General features: G+C 48.1%; 1 protein-coding gene across 7 annotated transcripts in view; it reads left to right on the top strand.

Annotated features, from left to right (window-relative positions):
• Positions 1 to 21,406, top strand: part of LOC140394417 (neuronal-specific septin-3-like) — a 479,015-nt gene that overhangs the window by 380,474 nt on the left and 77,135 nt on the right. For 6 of the 7 annotated variants that reach the window (XM_072481671.1, XM_072481670.1, XM_072481672.1 and 3 more), the window contains one exon: positions 3,736 to 3,864. In XM_072481671.1, the coding sequence (XP_072337772.1) occupies positions 3,736 to 3,864 (129 nt within the window). Of the gene's footprint in view, positions 1 to 3,255; positions 3,305 to 3,735; positions 3,865 to 21,406 lie in introns of those variants that run through there. The other variant, XM_072481676.1, reaches the window with a different exon arrangement.

Raw genomic sequence — 21,406 nt, 5'->3', positions numbered from 1 at the left:
GTGATTTGAATTGAGGGGCAGCTAAGAAACAAGTACAGAAACCCCAATCCAGTCTGTCCTCACAGTTATACAACAAGGTTGTGCTTACAAGAGACAGTCCTTGAGCTGCCTGAAGCTCCAAACAAATGCTGTTGGGCAGCGGTCAGGTTTGATGGCAATTAGGGCAGCACGGTGGCGCAGTGGTTAGCATTGCTGCTTCACAGCACCTTGGTCCCAGGTTTGATCCCGGCTCTGGGTCACTGTCAGTGTGGAGTTTGCACATTCTCCCCGTATCTGCGTGGGTTTCGCCCCCACAACCCAAAGATGTGCAGGCTAGGTAGATTGGCCACGTTAAATTGTCCCTTAATTGGAAAAAATGAATTGGGTACTCTAAATTTAAAAAAAAACGTTTGATGGCAATTGGAGGTGTTGGGTAACAAATTTAATTCAACAGTTACTGCCAAACGTCTAGCATCAATAATATTAAAGGTTAGGTTAACTAAATGTTACGTGTTATTCTTTGAATATAGATGATGGGTTTAAATGTCCTATTAATTAGTGGACCCGAGTGTTTAAGGCTGTCTGCCGGGGATTCAGGACAGGGTGATTTCGGGTGTATGGGTCGGAGAAGGCAAGGTTTCGGCGATATATCAGGAGATGAAAGAAGAGGAGGAGGTTTCGGTCGAGGAGCTGAAGGGCAAGTGGGAGGAGGAGTTGGGGGAGGAGATGGAAGAGGGTCTGTGGGCTGATGCCCTGAGTAGGGTTAATTCCTCTTCCTCATGTGCCAGGCTCAGCCTGATACAGTTTAAGGTTATTCACAGAGCGCATATGACAGGGGCAAGGCTGAGTAGGTTCTTTGGGATGGAGGACAGATGCGGGAGGTGCTCGGGAAGCCCGGCGAATCACGCCCACATGGTCTGGTCGTGCCCGGCACTGGATGGGTTCTGGAGGGGTTTCACGAAGACCATGTCCAAGGTGGTGAAAGTCCAGGTCAAGCCAAGTTGGGGGCTGGCGGATGAGCCAGGAGTGCAGGAAGCGAAAGAGGCCGGTATTCTGGCCTTTGCGTCCCTGGTAGCCCGGCGGAGGATTTTGCTCATGTGGAAGGACGTGAAGCCCCCCAGTGTGGAAGCCTGGATAAATGACATGGCAGGGTTCATTAAGATGGTGAGGATAACGTTTGCCTTGAGAGGGTCTGCGCAGGGGTTCTTCAGGCGGTGGCAACCGTTCCTAGATTATCTCGCGGAGCGTTAGAATGAGGTCGCTCAGCAGCAGCAACCCAGGGAGGGAGGGGGGGAGGGCAGGGGAGGGGGGTGTCTCTTTCGGGGGGGGGGAGGTATTTGGGTGGGCGGGGGAGGGTTATTTCCTAGGGGTACTTGTAAAAAAAAAGCATATGGGAGGGTTAATATGTGCGGGAGAAACCCATTGTATAAGTTCTGTATTATGTTTGATTGATATGTCTATGTTCTGTTCTGTTCTTTTCTCTTTATCTTTTCTGTTACGGGGGGGGGTTTAATTGGTTGAAAATTTTTGTTGGAAAAACTTTGAATAAACATATATTTTTTTTAAAAGGCTGTCTGCCGTTCAGTGAGCATCTCAATCACATTTTTATAGTATTTATAACTTTATTTTTAAAAGCTATAACTCCTAAATTGGGGCTGTAATTATTTTGTTTATTCGTTCATGGGGTGAGGCCGTCACAGGCAAGGCCAGCATTTGTTGCGAACATACTAATTTGGAGCAGAAGTATTTGGCCCATTCAATAAGTTCATGGCTGAGTGCTTTGTGTTGAGTTCCATCTTCCCCAATTACCCCCCAGTAACCTTTGATTCCCTTACCCGACAAGAATCTACCTATCTTTGCCTTAAAAATACTCCGTGTCCCCACTTCCACCGCCTTTGAAGCAGAGGGTTCCAAAGTCGCACAGCCCTCTGAGAGAAGAAACATTCTCCTCATCCCCGTCCTGTAAGGGTGGCCACTAATTTTAAAACAGTGCCCCCCCCCAAAGTTCTGGACTCACCCACAAGAGAAAACACCCTTTCCACATCCACCTTGTCAATACCGTTCAGGATCTTTAATAATTCAATCAAGTCGCCTATCACTCCTCAACAAGCCCAGCCGCTTCAACCTATCCTCATAAGACCACACGTTCATCCCAGGCATCAATCTCGTAAACCTCTTCTGAAACGCCCCTAATGCATTTACACCCTTCCTTCAATTAGAAATCCAAACCTGCATTCATTATTCAAGATTTGGATGCCCATCCCTAATTTCCCCTGAACTAATGAGGAGGGCAATTAAGAGTCAATCTCACTGCTATGGGTCTGGAGTCACATGTAGGTCAGGCCAGGTATGGACGGTAGATTTCCTTCCCTAAAGGACACTGGTGAACCAGGTGGGTTTTTAATGACGATCAACAACAGCTGCATGAGCACAATTACTGAGTCTCGCTTTTTTAATTCCAGATGTTATTAATTGAATTTAAATTCCAACAGCTGCCGTGGTGGGATTTGAACCCATGTCCCCCAGAGCATTAGCCTGTGCCTCTGATTTCTAGTCCAGTGATGTTACCATCATGCCACCATCTTCCCCGTACATAGTACCAAAATGATTGGATTTCAAGAAGGTGGCGCACCACAATTGCTCACGGTTACTTTAGGTTGGATAATAAATGCTCGCATCCCAAGAGAGAATAATAATTTAAAAATCTAGCTTCCAGTTTTGGTTCACAGTAGCCAATTGGTGTCTGTCTTCCCTGGAAAGAGTCCAGTTCTATGGGTGGTGGGCATCCTCTTGTTCCTCACATCAGGAGTCAGTCTTCATGAGGCGAGTCTAAGCACGTGTGTTTCAGGAGGCCTTTTCGACCTTGTCAGAGATCTAGAGTCGGGTAACTGACCAAATGACCCCCTTCTTGCTCCAATGGTGTACTGTCCGTGATCGGTGCCGGTGTGAGACCAGCGCGTTGAGCTCAAAATAGGGAGTGACCCAGTAACTCAGAGTCGGCTGTTCATTTAGTCCAGTTTTATCTTTCTAATTGCTTCTCTCCCACTTAGTGGAAGCCACCATGAAAAAAAAAGAGCATTTCCTCCCAACTCAAAGCTAGGCTGTAACCTGATTCTGGGCCTCTTGCCAATGGGGCCCCCTTGCGTTGAGTGCTGCGGGTGTGCTCACTCTGACTTTTCCTTTCAGTGGGAAAACAGATTCCCTGACCCCTCCCTCCCACCTCCAAGACCTGGGAAGACAGAGATGTGCATCTGTGGCACATCCCTGCAAGGGAGTACATGGTTGTGATAAATGGCGTGCTTCCCCAAGGGTTGTGCAATTCTAAGTATGCAGCCAGGGTGTTTGGAGGCACTCATCCTGGCAAAATGAACAGGGTGTCTCCAACATGCACACAGCTCATGATAGGAATGGCCGAGAGGCATGATGTTGGGGCTCTGGGAAACTGAGTAAATAGTTTGGAGAGCACTCGATCATATTTATATCACAGTTGATATCCGACCATCGACATCTGCAGTTCTTTGCTCTTTTGGTCACTCTGTTCCGGGAAGTTAAAACTCACTAGCCCTGTACAGCAAAGTAAATAGTTTGGAGAGCACTCGATCATATTTATATCACAGTTGATATCCGACCATCGACATCTGCAGTTCTTTGCTCTTTTGGTCACTCTGTTCCGGGAAGTTAAAACTCACTAGCCCTGTACAGCAAAGTAAAAATGCTGCTTTTCTCTTAAGTGTTGCTCTCTCTCCCCTAATATAGGTGAAAGCGGACTCGGAAAGTCAACGTTAGTGAACACCTTGTTCAAGTCGAAGGTCAGTCGAAAGTCGTGCACGCCCAACTTTGTGGAGAAAATCCCCAGAACGGTAGAGCTGCAGACGATTAGTCACAGTAAGTTTTACCCGAATCCACACTGCGGCATTACTGGAGTGCGGAATCTTTTCTGTGTTGTGTCTTGTTGCCATGGATCTTTGTGCCGTAAGGTAATGCTAAAACGATAATAACAAAGCCAGCTCTACACTGAAGATATGAAGCTGGAAATCACCATGACTGATGTTACACAAAAGCCAGCATACTTGTCTCAAATTCTGCTCTCTCCATTAACAAAAATCCTTGATCCGTTTAAAATAAACAGGTTAACGCCACGGTTGTGATACCGGATGTAGGAACTTGATGTGGGTACATTGAGTTCTATTATTTACAAACTTTCAGAGGCTCTGCACAAAAATTCTGGAAATATTTTGTTGTCAAGGCTTTATCTGCATTAAAATTTGAAGCAAACTATTTTATTCAAAAGGCCATTGATTTTCATGAGAGTGCAGTGAAAGAAGTTAACCTTTGAGAGGATAATATGACAGATAGTTTGTGGTCTCGATGGGCTGAATGGCCTCCTTCTGCACTGTAGGGATTCTATGATTCCAAATGCAGCTTCATTCAAAGATATTATTTTGTCGCAGATTATATTCATCCCTTATTCAAATGACCAGATAGAAGATGGAAATAAATAGGCTGGCTTGATTCTGAGACAGTTCCTGCAGATTGGACGGCACAAAATGTAATCCCGCTACGTAAGAAAGGAGGGTGAGAGAAAAGTGGCAAATACAGATCCGAGAGCCTGAAATCAGGAGGAGGGTAAAGGATGTGATACTGGTTACTTGGGGCGGGAGTTTCCAAACCTTCCTGTCAATAGGATCATCCAGTTTTGTCGGAGGTGACACCCCCCCCCCCCCCGATTCATGGTGGGTTTCCCCGGTGGCGGGGCAGGAGATCCTGCAAACTGTCATAGACCTCGGTGGGACTGGAAGATTCCCCCAGTGGCCAATGGCAAACCTGGAAAACCAGTCACGGGGGGAGGGGGGGCAGATAGTTCTTGTGGTGATGTGCATCACTGAGGGTGCACGGGGGTGTTAATGTAAATACATGTAGGCTAGCTAGACACTAGAGGGAGCACCAGAGACATCACACACACATACTCAACCAATAGATCAGTTCGATAGGACACGGCCAATGGACATTCACGATACACACAGAGGTGACACGACCACAGGAGGGCATTACACCAACCCAAATATAAAGGACACCACACTCATGATCTGCCTCTTTCCAGTGGAGACAGTCAGTGAGTACAGACACAGGGTTGATTCAATATTGCTCCCACCACGTGGATTGCAGCAACTGGTTAGTCAGTCTGGGTAGCTATAGTAGGATTAGCAGTTGTGTTGAACCCGAGTAATAGAAGTCTAAATAGTTTAATAAACGTGTTGAAGTTATCTCCACGTCTGAACCTTCCTTTGTCAAGTGCACCACAAGGAAGCCGCTTATGCTACACCTAGAGCCTAACAAACCAGTTCTGGCTTTGGAAAGTAACGATATGATTGGGCAGCGACAACATGGATTTATGAAATGGAAATCTTATTTGACAAACCTGTTGGGAGTTTTCTGAGGATCTAGCTAACAGAATTGATACAGCGGTGGTGGCGGATGTGGTGTATTTGGATTTTCAGAAGGCTTTCGATAAGGCCCCAAACAAGAGGTCAGGAAGCAGAATTAGAGCATGCGGGATTGGGGTAATATACTGGCATGGATTGAGGATTAGTTAACGGACAGAAAGAGTTGGAATAAATGGGTTGTTCTCAGATTGGCAGGCTCTGATTACTGGGGTACCATAAGGATTGGGCCCCAGCTCTTCACAATCGACATCAATGATTTGGATGTGAGAACCAAATGAAACATTTCCATGTTTGCGGGATGACACCAAGCTTGCTGGAAATGTCAGTTGTGAGAAGGATGTAAAGAAGCTTCATGGGGATTTAGGCTAAATGAGTGGACAAGAATACGGCAGGCGGAATATAATTTGGAAAATTATTGAGTTGCCCACTTTGATAAGGAATGCAGAATATTACTGAAATCCTGCGAGATTGAGTAGTATTGATGTCCAAAGGGACCTGGGCCTTGTTCAAAGGTCACTGAAAACTAACTTGAAGGTGCAACAAGCAATTAGGAAGGCAAATTATTATGTTGGCCTCCACAGAAAGAGGATTTGCATGGATTTGCATGCATAAAATTGCTACAGAGTGGGCAGCACGGTAACATAAGTGAATAGCACTGTGGCTTCACAGCGCCAGGGTTCCAGGTTCGATTCCCTGCTCGGTCACTGTCTGTGAGGAGTCTGCATGTTCTCCCCGTGTCTGCGTGGGTTTCCTCCGGGTGCCCCGGTTTCCCCCACAGTCCAAAGATGTGCAGGTTAGGTGGATTGGCCATGCTAAATTGCCCTTAGTGACCAAAAAAGGTTAGGCGGGGTTATTGGGTTATGGGGATAGGGTGGAAATGAGGGCTTAAATGGGTCGGTGCAGACTCGATGGGCCGAATGGCCTCCTTCTGCACTGTATGTTCTATGGTGCTCAATCTCACTGAGAGAGGCTTTATAATCAATGGTTTGGGAAACCGAGAGGAAATGAATCACGCTGTTCTGGAGATACTGCCCTGAGGCTGAGAAGTGGGAATCAAAGAGATTGTAGGATCAGAGGCAAGGAACCGTTCCTCTCCATCTGACCCGTGCTTTATTTTGACCTGCTGGCGCTGGGTGCTGACACAGGTTGCCATGGAGGGCAGAGTGCTCTCTTCTCCTCCAGCACAATCATCGGCTTTGTGAGCAGGCAGGAGCATCACTGGGAATTCTAAATTTTAGAAAGTGTATTTTGCCTCATGATTCTCGACACATCCTTTGAAGCAAATGTCTGTCAACTCAGCAAAGCAGTGGGGATCCCACACGAGTGGGTGTTGTATAAATTGTATGTAACTTTGCCGTGATACATCTTCCCCCGTTACTATTTGTGCCTCTTTGTGTCTTGCCCAGCCTCATTTTAGGGGTCGGAATTTTCCGTCCTCTTGCTGGGAGTGGGATTCTCTGGTCCCGGCACCAGCGCCCCTCCCCCCCCCCCCCCCCCAATCCGCCCCAATCCCCCCACCCCCAAATGGCTCCTCATACACTCCATACCAGTCTGTCACTTCTGCATAACCCATATAGCCTGTGAAAGCATGTCTACCAACTTAGTGCCACCTGATGCCAATCCTGTCCATCCCAACCACCACCCTTTGCCCTCACACCCTCCACGCCAACTCACCTGGTATCCACCACGGGCAGACCTCAGGATCCATGCTGTGATTAAATAAAGTTCTTAGGTGTCTCCTGATTAAGTCGACATTTTTTAAAAAAGTCTCATTGATAAAAACCCATTCACTATGCAAGAACAGGCATTTGTATTCATAGTCCCGCTTCAAAGACTTTGTCAGCATTTGGAGCCATCAATCAAACTATGAACTAACAACTGTCCCGCTGTGATAATGAAAGGGTGTGAAAACAGCCATGCAGTATTAATCCTGTAAATATAACCCTCAGGCTTATGTCAACTTGAGTCAGGGTGAAATAATGCACGCTGATTATTATTTTCACACTGCACACGTTTTTCCCCCCAAATATTTAAATAGCTGGAGATTTAAATGCCATGACAGCTCTCTTTGACAGTTTTGTTGATAGCTCCTTGACAGCTCTCTTGACACATCTCTAATGCATTTATGCACTTTCTTATTGAGTTCATGCACTTTTTCTGCACATTCATGTCTATTTCCTAACAACCCCAAAGGGCATCTCACCCCTCCAAAAGGTGTCCCTGGACCATATCTGAAAGGGTACCCTATATCTCCAAAAGAATTCCGTCTCTCCAAAGAACTGTGGTAAGTTTAGGCCTTCTCCCTCCGGGTCTAAAGTGCACAGGTCGTGTTTTGAACATCGTAGTAAAACAAATGTCACATCTGTCACAGGCTGCTGCACCTTAAAATGCGCAGTAGCCTTTGAGAACCATGGATGTGCAAATGAAGATTACACTGCAGCCCCCTCCTCTTCCCCCTGCAAAAGTGGTGGGAGCCAGGTTTCCTAAGATGGAAAGCCTCTGCATCTGTTTAAAAATGCAGGCCATAGTATGCTGCAAGATAACTGAGGACAAACGTACTACATAGGAACAGGCCATTTGGCCCATTCTGTCAATGCTAGCTTTTTGAAAGATCTATCCATTAGTCCCAAGCCCCCTATTCATTCCACGTAGGCCTACTAATGACTCCTGTTTGAGAATATATCAACTTCCCTACTTGGACCACCAGATTAAAGTCCAACAGGTTTGTTTCGAATCACTAGCTTTCAGAGCGGAGCTCCTTCCTCACCTGATGAAGGAGCAGCGCTCCGAAAGCTAGTGATTCAAAATAGACCTGTTGGACTTTACCCTGGTGTTGTAAGGCTTCTTACAGTTGAATATGAAAGAAAGGCTTGCATTTCCATAGCACCTTTTTAAGACCTTTAGACATCCGAAAGCATTTTGCGGCCAACTGTTTTTTGAAGTCAAGTCATTGTTGTAATGCAAGAAATGTCGCTGCCAAATTGTGCATAGCAAGCTCCCCAAAACATGGATGCGTTATTAACCAGGTAATCTATTTTTTGCGATGTTGGTAGAGGGATAAATATTGGCCAGGACACCAGGTCCTCCAGCCGTGGATGATTCGTGCCTCAGTGTGCATCATGGGAACAAAAAACTGATGCCATGTAGAGATTTACATCCACCGGACAGCACCTTGGTTCAATGTCTCATTCTCTGACTGCCCTGCAATGTCAGCCTAGATTTCTGCACCTAAGTTCCGGGTGGGACCTGAACCTTCTGGCTCCGAGGCACAAATGCTACCAACTAAGCCACGGCTGATACCGCGTGTGGATAAACTGCCGCCCAAATCAAACACAAGAGTGATGCATGCATACAATTTCACCATTCGCTCCGAATGTAAGGAAACCCCATAATTTCTTGATCTTAGCGTAAAATTCCACAGTAGATGGCCCAGAATCTTTGCAGGTGCCTAATGGTTCCTGCCGCAACTCTGAACGGAGACTAACAGAGATTTCTAAGGACGTGAAACAATTTTCCCAGTCTCCCGAGGGATTGTACCAATCTCCCACCAGAGTTATTGTAGAACTGCACAGAATTTCAGGATCCAAGTATCTATCACAATTAAACGGTTCTTACAGATAGCTTCAGTGCTTTATGTCAGTGTTCGCAAAAACCTTAATCATTGGTATCATCAAAGGTGATGGTGCCAAAACAAGCTTCACGCTTTATGCTCTCCATTTTAACTGGGCACAGAAAGAAGTCTCACAACGCCAGGTTAAAGTCCAACAGGTTTGTTTGGAATCACTAGCTTTGGGAGCACTGCTCCTTCACCAGCTCCTTCACACACCTGCTGACGGAGCTGCGCTTCGAAAGCTAGTGATTCCAAACAAACCTGTTGGACTTTAAGCTGGTGTAGTGAGACTTCTTTCTGTGCGCACCCCAGGCCAACGCCGGCATCTCCGCATCATGGCTACCATTTTAACTGGCTTTGAGGTTACGAGCTTGCTCGCACTTACATGTGGGAGCACATGAGCTTATGAGGCACGGCTCGTAGCTGTGAAACTGCCTCGTGGCCCGTGCCAGTCATTACTTGGCACCGGTGCCAGTTGCAAACAGCATAATCTGAGTGTGCAATCCAACCTCCCAGCTTCTGCTGTCTGTACTGACTCTTCTGCCCATATTGTTCTCTGACAGGAGCGAGTAACAGTTGAATTGTGTAGGTGCTCAATGTCATGAATGGTTTTGACTGAGTCAATAAGGAGGAGTTGTATTCCTTGGCAGAAAGGTCGGTAAGCAGTGGACACGGGTTTAAGGTGATTGCCAAACTAATCAGAGGAGATATGATGCAACATTTATTTTCACACTGGAAAGTAAGTGTTGTCTGTAGGGCCAGTGGAAGTAGAGGCTGATTGGATAAATACTTGAAGGGGAGAATGTTTGAAGGTCTTGAGGGGAAAAAGAAAGGGGGGGGGGTTATTTGGTCTACTGACCAATAGGAAATCTATTCTTCCTTTCTGCTTTTATGTAGAACTGTACTTTTTGTGTTCAGACTCTGTTCCCATTTGGCAAGATTTCCCGTTGGCAACAATTGCCGATGTTCTTGTCTTGACACATCAATCTCGTCGCAGTCATCAAATCTCGCCAAAAATAAAAATAAAACCCCGTACAAAATAACATATAAATACATAAACGTCCTGCTCTTAATTAATATGCGTTCATGCATAACTGCGGGGTAAGTAAGTGTTTGCAGGCACTGAATTAGACACCAAACTATTTATAATGGGTATTGCAGCAATGACTTGAATCATTTCTAATCGGTTAAGTTTGTCATGCAGAACACAAGCGGACAGCATTTGCTCCAAAATGCCACCAGTTCCAATTCCATTGAATAATTAAATTCTAATGTGTTTACTTAAACACAGCTTGCATTCTCTCTTGAAAAATGGAGCCTCCAATCTTGAAGCAGTTGAACGATACCTCCTGTTGATTATATCAGAACCAAATGGAACTCAGTTATAGCAAAAGAAAAATATGTTGTGCCAGTGTTCAATTTTCAATGGGAATGTGCTGATGGGGTGATGTGGAATTTCCTCTCGGGCAAAGGGAAGGAAACTATCAGGGTGGATCGAGCTCTGTTGCTGTCACTGCATCACCAAATGGCCTGTAAAAAAAACATCGTCCACAGAAAGCTAAGGGTTGCTTTGCCCCAGTTGAGTGAATGTTGCTCCATTTCAGCCATGTGTTCAGTTAAGCTGAGCTTGGTGCATCGGTCTACCTGAAATGGCCATCTTGCTGGACTATCATTGGAACCGATGTCCAGGAGCTGGTCCACCTTCCAGCCTCGGCATGTTCCTGGACATCCACCGTCTTTCTCAGGAGGTCCAACCTCGTTTTTCAATAGTGGGTTAGTGATGTTGGGTGGCCTTTTCAATATGGGGCCCGGGAACGAGGGCGGACTGCGTGCCATCAGACTTGCCCCGCCATGGAGTACGCCGCAAAACAGCCCGTTGCATAATTAATGAGGTCGGGGGCAGACGATTTGGTGCGTTTTCCCGCCCGGCTCTGCAGCGGGAAGCGCTCCACATTCTCACCCATGCCATGGGATTTAGTTCCAGAACGATGTGCGGCGTAAGACAGCTATGTGTCAGGACTGTCATGTGAGAGTACCTTTAAGAAATGGGTGTTTATAAATGGGTGTGTATATAAGTATCTGTAGCGAGAGTACCTTTAAGAAATAGGTGTTTACTACTGCAGTGATGTCAGAGTGTGGGTGGAGCTGGGCTGTCTGTCACTTTTTACTTTTGTTTTAGGCTGTTTGCTGCAGGGTGTGTTTTAGTTTCATTTTCAGTGTGGGAGCTGAAGCCAGACAGAGCAGGTGTACTGTTGATCTCTCTGCCATGAAAAGATCTTGATCATTTGGTGAATTCAGAATTATAAATTTTTTCAGTCGTGACTTTAACCTGATGTGTTTCTGTTGAAAGGTGTTTCTTCTGTCTTCTGGATGTTGTTTGGGAAGTTATTAAGGATTACTTAGTGTTGTATTCTTTGGGGGTTGTATTTGAATTGATGGTTGCTAAGATGTTCACTGTATGTTTCAAAAAGGTTAACTTGAGTTCATAGAATAAACATTGTTTTGCTTTAAAAATTACTTTTCCATTTCTGCTGTACCACACCTGTAGAGTGGGCGTGTGCTCCCCACACCACAATCTATTAAAAGTTGTGGGTCAGGTGGACACCATGATACACTTTGGGGTCCTCTAAACCCTGGCCCATAACAGAGTGGTTTTTGCTGAATCTTTGACCAATCATTTAAATGAATGAAATTGAATAACACCTAGAATTAAATGGTTAAGATCTCTAATATTTTGGCGATTAATAATTTACTAAACACATCCTGCTTTCATAAAGTCAGTAAAACAAGAAGCACTGTATAATGTAACTATTCTCCAAAATGGACAGCAAACAAATCTCTTTTGCCTAAGAACTTATTGTTAAGATCCCGGAGCAGCCCCCAACATTTGTTAGCAGACCGGACAAGAACCCCAAACATGTTTTTTTAAGTTTGCAAAGCTGTGATGAAAGGATACTTCCCTCTATTAGTGATTCCAATGACAAATATGAATATTTTATATTAAAGCAAACGTTATTATTAACACAGGATTGAATTACATTAACATCAAAGAAGATAGCTTACAATTAACAGTTGAACAATTCTTAACAGTAAAAGGAAACACTTTAACTTCTAACTGGCAGTTGCAAACACAGGGATATTGGCTGAAAACGTGAATAGAGATTTTTTGGAAATACTGCTTGAAGAGAGAGACCAGCTGCTAGTCACAGAATCAGAGAATTTACAGTGCAGAAGGAGGCCATTCGACCCATCGAGTCTGCACCGGCCCTTGGAAAGAGCACCCCACTTAAGCCCACACCTCTATCCCATCCCTGTAACCCAGTAACCCCACCTAGCCTTTTTTGGACACTAAGGGGCAATTTAGAATGGCCACGCCACTAAACCTGCATATCTTTGGACTGTGGGAGGAAACCGGAGCACCCGGAGGAACCCCACGCAGACACTGGGAGAATATGCAGACTCCGTACAGACAGTGACCCAAGCCGGGAATCGAACCTGGAACCCTGGAGCTGTGAAGCACAGTGCTAACCACTGTGCTACCGTGCCATCTTTGGGAGACAACTGCTTAACCTGACAGCCATTGACAAAAACTCCTGTTTGGGTTCAAGTTCGTAGCAAAATTAAAAGCGAATCTGTCTGCTACAGACCTGGCTCCTCCCATTAATTATATCATCTCTATCCCAGTAACTGGGTCATGAACATCTTACTGAGGCTAACCACAGCCTTTCAATTATCTAAACCCCTGTGAACCTTGGCCGGGATTCTCTGGTATTCGGCGGGGCGGGCCGCCCGGAAGGTGCGGAATCCTCCGCACCTTCGGGGGCTAGGCCGGCGCTGGAGGGGTTGGCGCCGCGCCAACCGGCGGCGAAGGGCCTCCGCCGGCCAGCGCGAGTTGACGCATGCGCAGGAGCACCAGCATGTTCTGGCGCATGCGCAGAACCAGTGGCGTATTTCCTGCGCATGCGCAGGGGGGTTCTTCTCTGCGCCAGCCATGGCGGAGCTTTACATAGGCCGGCGCGGAGGGAAAGAGTGTCCCCACGGCACAGGCCCGCTCGCAGATCGGTGGGCCCCGATCGCGGGCCAGGCCACCATGGGGGCCCCCCCGTGGGGCCGGATCCCCCCACGCCCCCTCGAGGACTCTGCAGGCCGCCCTCAGAGCCAGGTCCCGCCGGTACGGACCTGGTGTAATCTACGCCGGCGGGACCGGCCGAAAATGGGCGGCCGCTTGGCCCATCGGGGGGCGGAGAATCGCCAGGGGGCACGCTGCCAACGGCCCCCGATCGGTGCGGCGCGATCCCCGCCCCCGCCAAAATACCGGCGCCGGAGAATTCGGCAGCCGGCGTCAGGGCGGGATTCACGCCGCCCCACAGCGATTCTCCGACTCGGCGGGGGGTCGGGAATCCCACCCCTTATTTCTATCAACAAAATCCGTTAGACCTATATAGGTAAACAATATGCATAATTGGAATGAATGGTGATCTCACTTTTATGACATTTTAATTACCCTTTCTGCAGCTGCAGTGTCTGGGAACCTTAACCTGGATTCTATAGTAATATTATTGCAACAGATATATATACATGATCTCAGGATATTAAAAACATTACTGCAACAGATATAAAATACAATATACATATATATAAATATTTCCTACATTCATCACACGTATGAACAGGAGAAAGTCGTTCAACCTTTTAGCCTGTTCCACCATTTGATTAGATCACGCCTGATTTGTATCTCAAATTTATCCACCAGCCTTAGTTGGAATGATCTTTGACACGCTTCATAGAATTTACAGTGCAGAAGGAGGCCCTTGTACACTAAGGGCCAATTTAGCATGGCCAGAACATCTAACCCGCACATCTTTAGACTGTGGGAGGAAACTGGAGCACCCAGAGGAAACCCATGTAGACACGGAGAAGAAGTGCAAACTCCACACAGACAGTCACCCGCGGCAGGAATTAAACCCTGGAGCGGCGAGGCAGCAGTGCTAACCACTGTGCAGCATACCGTCCTTGCCTAACAGAAGTCAATCAATCTCCGTTCTGGACATTTTCAATTGTTTCCCAAGCCTCAGTAACCATTTGGGGGAGAGTGTGTCCAGATTCCAGATCCTTCCTCCAACATTCTTGTCAAGCCACTCTTCCTCGAGGCAGCGTTTTGGTTGATGTAGGGAGGTATTTACATGGGGTGGATGCTGAGTATACGTTTGAAGACCGACTTCATTATCAGCAGGGCTGCTGAGTGACAGAGTACCAGCATCATATATATTTTTTAAAGTGCCCTTCTGTTGTAAGGAAGGATTTCCAAGCTGCTAAGCCAAACGTGACTGAACTTTTGCATGCTCTGCATGTAGCGGAAAGTTGTGAAAGCATAACTGACTTGAGATAAGGCGACCTCTTCAATTATTTTGACTCACTGGTGCCAATGTGGTCAGTTTTAACAATATACAGAATCTGCCGTTAACTAAACAGACATGCCTTCACAATGCTGTTGCTCCACTGTTGGAATGAATTGTCACATTGTGCATTTCACAAGGAGACGATGCGTAACCTCGAAACACAAAAAAACAACCCTTTTTCAACAATCATCCGTTAAATGCAGATGATCCCTTAAATGCGCTCTGTGAAACATCCTCTAGCCTGGCAAGTGTTGACTCGTAGCTGCACAGAGTGACGATAAAATAACCCTCAAACTTCAAAGAGCTTCAGTAGTACAAGTTGTCTGTTACAAACCAACTTATTCAGCGTTTTAAAAGCTGTTGATCCTCAGTCAATTACAGAATACCACAACAGGCGATACGGAAATTTGGGACGGCAAACTTATTTTAGTGTCAGAGAACCCGGGAGTGTGATTAATTGCACAGCACTTTTAAAGAGCTGGAACGAGTATGATGGACGGAATGGCATCTTCCTGTGCCGTGGGGCTGTGAGTGTTGTGAAGTAGTTAAGAGGTCGGGTAGTTGCCTTTATTCTCTCGGATCTGGCTTTGAACCTGGCTGGGTGATGGGCTGAAAGTTGTCACTCCCACCATTAGGGTTGACAGTGAAATGATCTTTGGATGTGTCAACTCCACGCAGGGTGGTCTGAGCCTCGAGTACAAACTGCCCAACCTCGCGGGGGTATAATTACCAACTACATTCGGAGGGGGAGGGGGGGCACGTGATTGGAGCGCGAGCAGCTGCGTTTTCGCCCGTTCTGGCTCCGCTCATCTTTTAATCCGTCTTGGTTCAGATACTTTATACTGCGTTGCGGGAATTGTTGGTCGGTGCTTTTGCATGACAGAGCCGATTTAGGATGTTTAAATCCTTGCCTGTTGGTGGCACCCGGAAGGTGTTGGGGTGGGGCCCTGCCTTTGGTGGTGGGGTCGCTTTTCAGCGGGTTCCTGCCCTGACGGTGCGCCAACGAATGATGGCAGCCAGCGAGGATGCTGTTCTGGCTGGAAGTCTCAGCTCTGAGGAACAGGTCGTCAAAGCCCAACTGCAAGAGTTGTGGGGCGTTTTGATGGAGGCAATGGCGACACGCGTGAGCGTTCCTCCAACGGAAAGGGCACCATCCCTAGTGGCTTCCTGCGGCAAGGCCTGTCGTCCATCCTGATAGAGTCAGGAGAGAGAGAAGGGGAATAGGAGAGGACTGCTGTTTCGAGTTTCCAGTTTCCGAGGCGAGGCGGTGGAGAAATTCCCAGTTGGGTTGGAGAATTGGGTGCCACGTTTCGGGAATCTCGATCTGAAGGCTGGAGCAAGCTTAATCCTGTCTTCTGGGCCTGTGGTTGGTGTGGCCTTCCAACCGCTGGCCCTGTGTCATCCTGTTCCGGATGTCGGTCATTCGGGTTGGAGGTGGCCGGGTCGGTGGAGTTAGCTCCCCCTCCAGGCCGGAGCGTGCATTGCTGACCGCCTGGGTTCTGGTGAGATGGCACGGTGGAAGTGATCGTGCCCCATGCTTTGCTCGATGAAATCCTTGAGAGATCGTGATGAGTGGTTCATCTTGATCCTGCTTTATCTTGATTTTGGCCTTTTTCTTGCGCCAGTGAAAAAGTCTTTATCCTGAGGACTGCCTTGCACTTCTGCATCTAGGTTGTTACGTTGGACTTTCCTCCCTGTTGAACATGATGTTGTCTGCTTGATGTTGTCAATTGATTCCACTTATAGGGACAGGGACTGGTGCGGAGGAGATGGCCTGTACTGTTGATTATCCTGATTTAATAAGTTCATCTCCTGTTTAGCCAAATGTTGAATCCGAGATTTGGAAGGTCCCTCCTGTTAGAACGAACCAGATTCAGTTTGTTTTCTTTTTTTTTGCTCTTGTAACTCCAACCTAGAGCAACCGTGCTTTTATATTTTTTATGTCAAGGCTAGTTATCCTGACGAGGACTGGGTTATATTTGTCTCTTCGCTCGGGTCAAGTCAGTGTTTTCTGCTGAGATCTCCCTCTCTGACTATTTTTGTTGTTGGAATTTTTCTGAGGACAAGGGTGGCCCTGAGTATTCCTCAGTTGTCCCATGACCCGGCTGGATGCCCCATACCACCGCCTCGCTCCTGCCCCGGGGAGTTTCTTCTTCTTCGACACTGGGGTTCCCTATTGGTCAGGGCCAATTTGTGTGTCCCTTCTTCCTGGGTGGGTCCCGTCCTGATTAGTACTGGGCTGGTGTGGCCTCGGTAGGGTGTGTGTGTGTGGGGGGGGGGGGGGGGGGGGGGGGGGTAGTGGAAGTTCCTGGGGCCAGATTCTTCTGCATCTTTTGAGACCCTGGCCGATGCCAGGCCTGGCACCATGGTCAGTATCCTGCTGACCCTCTCTCAGGCCACCCAGAGGGGGAGCCCAGTGTGGCTGGGTCTGGCACCGGGTGAGCAATGACTTTGGGACGGACTGAGCACTGTACCCAAGGGTTTTCCCTGAGGTACGAGAGGGAGATCCGTCTCAGCAGAAAACACTGACGACCTGGGGTAGGAGTGAGGTCCCCCTGTGGTTCAGTTGGTAGGCTCTCGTCCATTTTGATATGCCTTGGGCAGTGGCCTAGGCAGCTCTGTTACCGAATAAATAGTTTTGTTAGTTCTTCTTCTTTCTCCTTATCTTTTTCTTCCATCTGAGAAACCATGGAGATGCCTCTTCCGTTGAGTCCCTCATTTTGTTCTTGTTTTTTCCAGAGTACTTGTGGGGATGTTAAGATGGCGGACCTCGGTGCCATGGTTAAATGAGCGGGCCTTTTTGATTAGTGGCTTGTGGCTGGCCCTCTCTCTCAGAGTGCCCGACAGCTCCCCCCCCCCTCTCCCTAGGATGGGGTTTCCCCCTTTCTGGTTGGGATCTGTTGATATCTCCCGAAGGAGATGTGTCATTGTCTGCCGGTGGACTGCCTTTTCGTTGGACCTGAGACCAGGTGGGTGGGGTTTGGTAGCGAGGGTCCCTTCAATCTTTTGTAAATGTTTTACGGGAGACCTTGGGTTTGAGGTCTGAGGCCTGAGATTTGCTTGCACATGTGATTCTCGGACCTCTCCTTATTGTCTTGTGGCTATGTAGGAACATAGGAATTAGGAGCAGAGGTGGGCAATTCAGCCCTTTGAGCCTGCGCCGCCATTCAATCAGATCATGGCTGATCTCTTCCTGGTCTCAAATCCACCTCCCTACCTGTTCGCCAAAAAACATTAACCCTTTTTTAAACACAAATACATCTATCTCCCTCTTGAAACCATTTAATGACCCAGATTCCACCGCACTATGAGGCAGTGAGTTCCACAAATTCACCACCCGCCTCGAGAAGTAGTTCCTCCTCATCTCAGTTCTAAATCCACTGCCTCTCAACCTATATCCATGTCCTCTCATTCTAGACTGCCCCACAAGGGGGAACATTTGGTCTACATTTACTTTCTCAATCCCTTTTAGTATTTTATGTTCCTCGATGCGATATATGCTGATTATATGCTCTGTCCTGGGCCTGGAAGGGAGTTTAATTGTGTTGTAGGTGTCAGTGTAAATCCCCCATAGTGGGAAGTGGGCCTGGCAGTTAAGAACATCAGGGGCTGGATTTAGTGGGTCCGTTCGCCAAGGGCGTAAATCCCTTTATGGCCGCTAAATCTGGCGAGAGGGCCATAATGAAATGAAAATGAAAATCGCTTATTGTCACAAGTAGGCTTCAATGAAGTTACTGTGAAAAGCCTCTAGTCGCCACATTCCGGCGCCTGTTCAGGGAGGCTGGAATTGAACCGTGCTGCTGGCCTGCCTTGGGCTGCTTTCAAAGCCAGCGATTTAGCCCTGTGCTAAACAGCCCCTAATGGGATTTGCGCCAGCGAGATCTCCGTTTGATCCCTGTGATGTCATCAATTCAAGCTCTTTTATATTTACATCTACTTACCGGCCTTGACGTCGAAACACCCGCCCACGCTTTATCCTCCCAACCGGTCAGCGTGGCGTCACGCCGGCGCGAATCACTATCGGTTCCAAAACGTGAACCAGTTGTGATGACCACGCCAGGGGCACAGAGGTAAGTATAACTCCCGGGTTGTGAGGGACATTGGCTCCTGGCACGCTGGCACTGCATGGATTGGGGTGGAGCCGGAGACTGTGGCGGGAGGTGCGGATGGTGCCAGTGATGGGGAGGGGGCTGTGCCATTGAGGGGTGAGGGTGGGGGGAGTGCCCCTAGACCCGATTGTGGGATGTAGTCGAGTGACCCCAATGCTTGTGGGGAGGTGCTTTGATCTTTACCTGGTGGGGGAATGGCTGCACGTCTGTGTGTGGGGGTTGGTGGATGTTCCCCCTGCCCAAAAGGGGTTCATAGGGGGGGAAATCGCCATGGGCAATGATGCTGTCCCGATCTTCGTTTAGGGGGAGGGGAGGGGCAGCTTTTAATCTAATTTTGAGGTCGGGTGCCAATCATTGCCCCAATCTCAGAATCCCGGCACTGCTGGCGGGTTTAGACCCCCCCACCTCCAACCTACTGATCCCCCACCCTCAGAATCTGACAGAGAAACAGGAATATTCAGTTGGATTTTTACGGCAGTGGATTGTGTGCTGGGTAAACAATAACTTTAAATACTGAAAGATCAAGAGTGACTGCATCAGGAGATCACCCCTGAGCAGCCACTTGGGGTGGGGAGGGGAGGATTCCCTATAAACAAACATCTTTCAAGTGTCATTGTTTATTTCCAGTGGACCACATCAGGTTAATGAGGTAAATACAGCTGCCAGAAAGTCTTGTTTGCTGAAGAGTGCACCACACAGATTGGAAACCACTTCACTGTCAACAGCATCTCCGAAATACAGCGCAGAAGCAGGTCATTCAGCCCAGCTGGTCCATATGTGCCACACGAGCCTCCGCCCCATCAACATAGCCTTTTAATGAGGGCAGCACGGTGGCGCAGTCTCACGGCGCCGAGGTCCCAGGTTCAATCCCGGCTCTGGGTAACTGTCCGTGTGGAGTTTGCACATTCTCCCCGTGTTTGCGTGGGTTTCGCCCCCACAACCCAAAGATGTGCAGGGTCGGTGGATTGGCCACACTAAATTGCCCCTTAATTGGAAAAAATAAATTGGGTCCCCTACCTAAATTTATTTTTAAAAACATAGCCTTTTAATTCTTCCCCATCATGTACTTACCTAGTTTTATATTCACCTCAGTCTGCGGTAGTACATCCACTCTCCGCGTAAAGACGTATCTCCTGAATTCCTTATTGGTTGTTTCTCTTCTCACATCTGGTGGTGCACAAGGTAGCCGTTCATCTATTCCCGAGGTTAATGTTTCCTGGAAAGGTCGCTAGCCCGTCACCAGAGGCTTATCGCTTGAGGGACACCTCTCCGCACCAAGCTTGGCTGATCAGGAGTCTCTCCTGCTCTCACCACTTGTCATCAGCGGACGTTGGAAGGATTTTTCAGTTAACACCCAATTTGTTGGCATTATTATCGAGGAATCACCGCGCTCCTACTGTGCAGCAGGAGGCCATTCAGCCCATCAAGTCTGCACTGACCCTCTTGAGCATCCTACCTAGGCCCACACCCCTGCCCTATCCCTGTAGCCCCACCTAAACTTTTGGACACGAAGGGACAATTTTAGCGTGGCCAATGCACCTAACTTGTACATCTTTGGACTGTGGGAGAAAACCGGAGCACCCGGAGGAAACCCATGAAAACATGGGGAGAATGTGCAAACTCCGCACAGTCAACCAAGCCCGTAATCGAACCCGGGTCCCTGGGGGTGTGAGGCAGCAGTGCTAACCGCTGTGCCACCGTGCCACCCCTTCAGTGCACCTTCCTTGGCTATCCAGATTTGCACCGGAACGTTTGGTTCAGAGGCATTGATGCTACCCGTTGTACCGCAAGACACCTGGATTTATTGGTGCCTAGCTTCTATTTATCACCTCCAGTTTTGGAGACCCCCGTAAGTGGACATATGGCTGGTTTAGCACACTGGGCTAAATCACTGGCTTTTAAAGCAGACCAAGGCAGGCCAGCAGCATTGTTCAATTCCCGTACCAGCCTCCCCGAACAGGCGCCGGAATGTGGCGACTAGGGACTTTTCACAGTCACTTCATTTGAAGCCTACTTGTGACAATAAGCGATTTTCATTTCATTCATTTCATTTCATATGTCTATGTATGCCCCATCATCTGACCTGGAGAAAAGGGCCGGAATCCTCTGACCGTTGGGATTCCCCCTCCCCGCAGGCAGTTCACCCACGCCCATGGGCTACCCAGCGGCATGCGGTGGCTTCATAGAATTTATGATAGAATTTACAGTGCAGAAGGAGGCCATTCGGCCCATCGAGTCTGCACCTGCTCTTGGAAAGAGCACCCTACCCAAGGTCAACACCTCCACCCTATCCCCATAGCCCAGTAACCCCACCCAACACCAAGGGCAACCTTGGACACTAGGGGCAATTTATCATGGCCAATCCACCTAACCTGCACATCTTTGGACTGTGGAAGGAAACCGGAGCACCCGGAGGAAACCCACGCACACACGGGGAGGATGTGCAGACTCCGCACAGACAGTGACCCGCGCCGGAATCGAACCTGGGACCCTGGAGCTGTGAAGCAATTGTGCTAACCACCATGCTACCGTGCTGCCCCTTGACCCTTGCTTCAATGGGAAATTCCATTGCAAGCAGCAGGAGTAGAGAATCCCCCAAGCACGGCACGCCGCCGAGTATTAGGCAGCTGGGGGACCGGAGAATCCCTTCCAGAACCCCCTAGCCGGTTCAGTCTTTTGTGACGGTTATCGTCTCTAAGACCTGGCATCATCCTGTACATGGCACAGTTAGATCTGTGGTTTATTTTGGCGTTGAACATAAATAGCTGATGCGTGCGTGTGTAATATAATGATGCAGTGGGAGTGGCGCTTACACCGCGCAAGGCAGGAATTTGAATCCTCCAGCTCCGGTTGCTAAGAGTGAAG

Source organism: Scyliorhinus torazame, chromosome 17 (genome assembly GCF_047496885.1).
Source record: "Scyliorhinus torazame isolate Kashiwa2021f chromosome 17, sScyTor2.1, whole genome shotgun sequence".
In the NCBI taxonomy this organism is placed as follows: Eukaryota; Metazoa; Chordata; class Chondrichthyes; order Carcharhiniformes; family Scyliorhinidae; genus Scyliorhinus; species Scyliorhinus torazame.
Note: the sequence above shows the minus strand (reverse complement) of the source record. Positions and strands in the feature narration are given on the sequence as shown.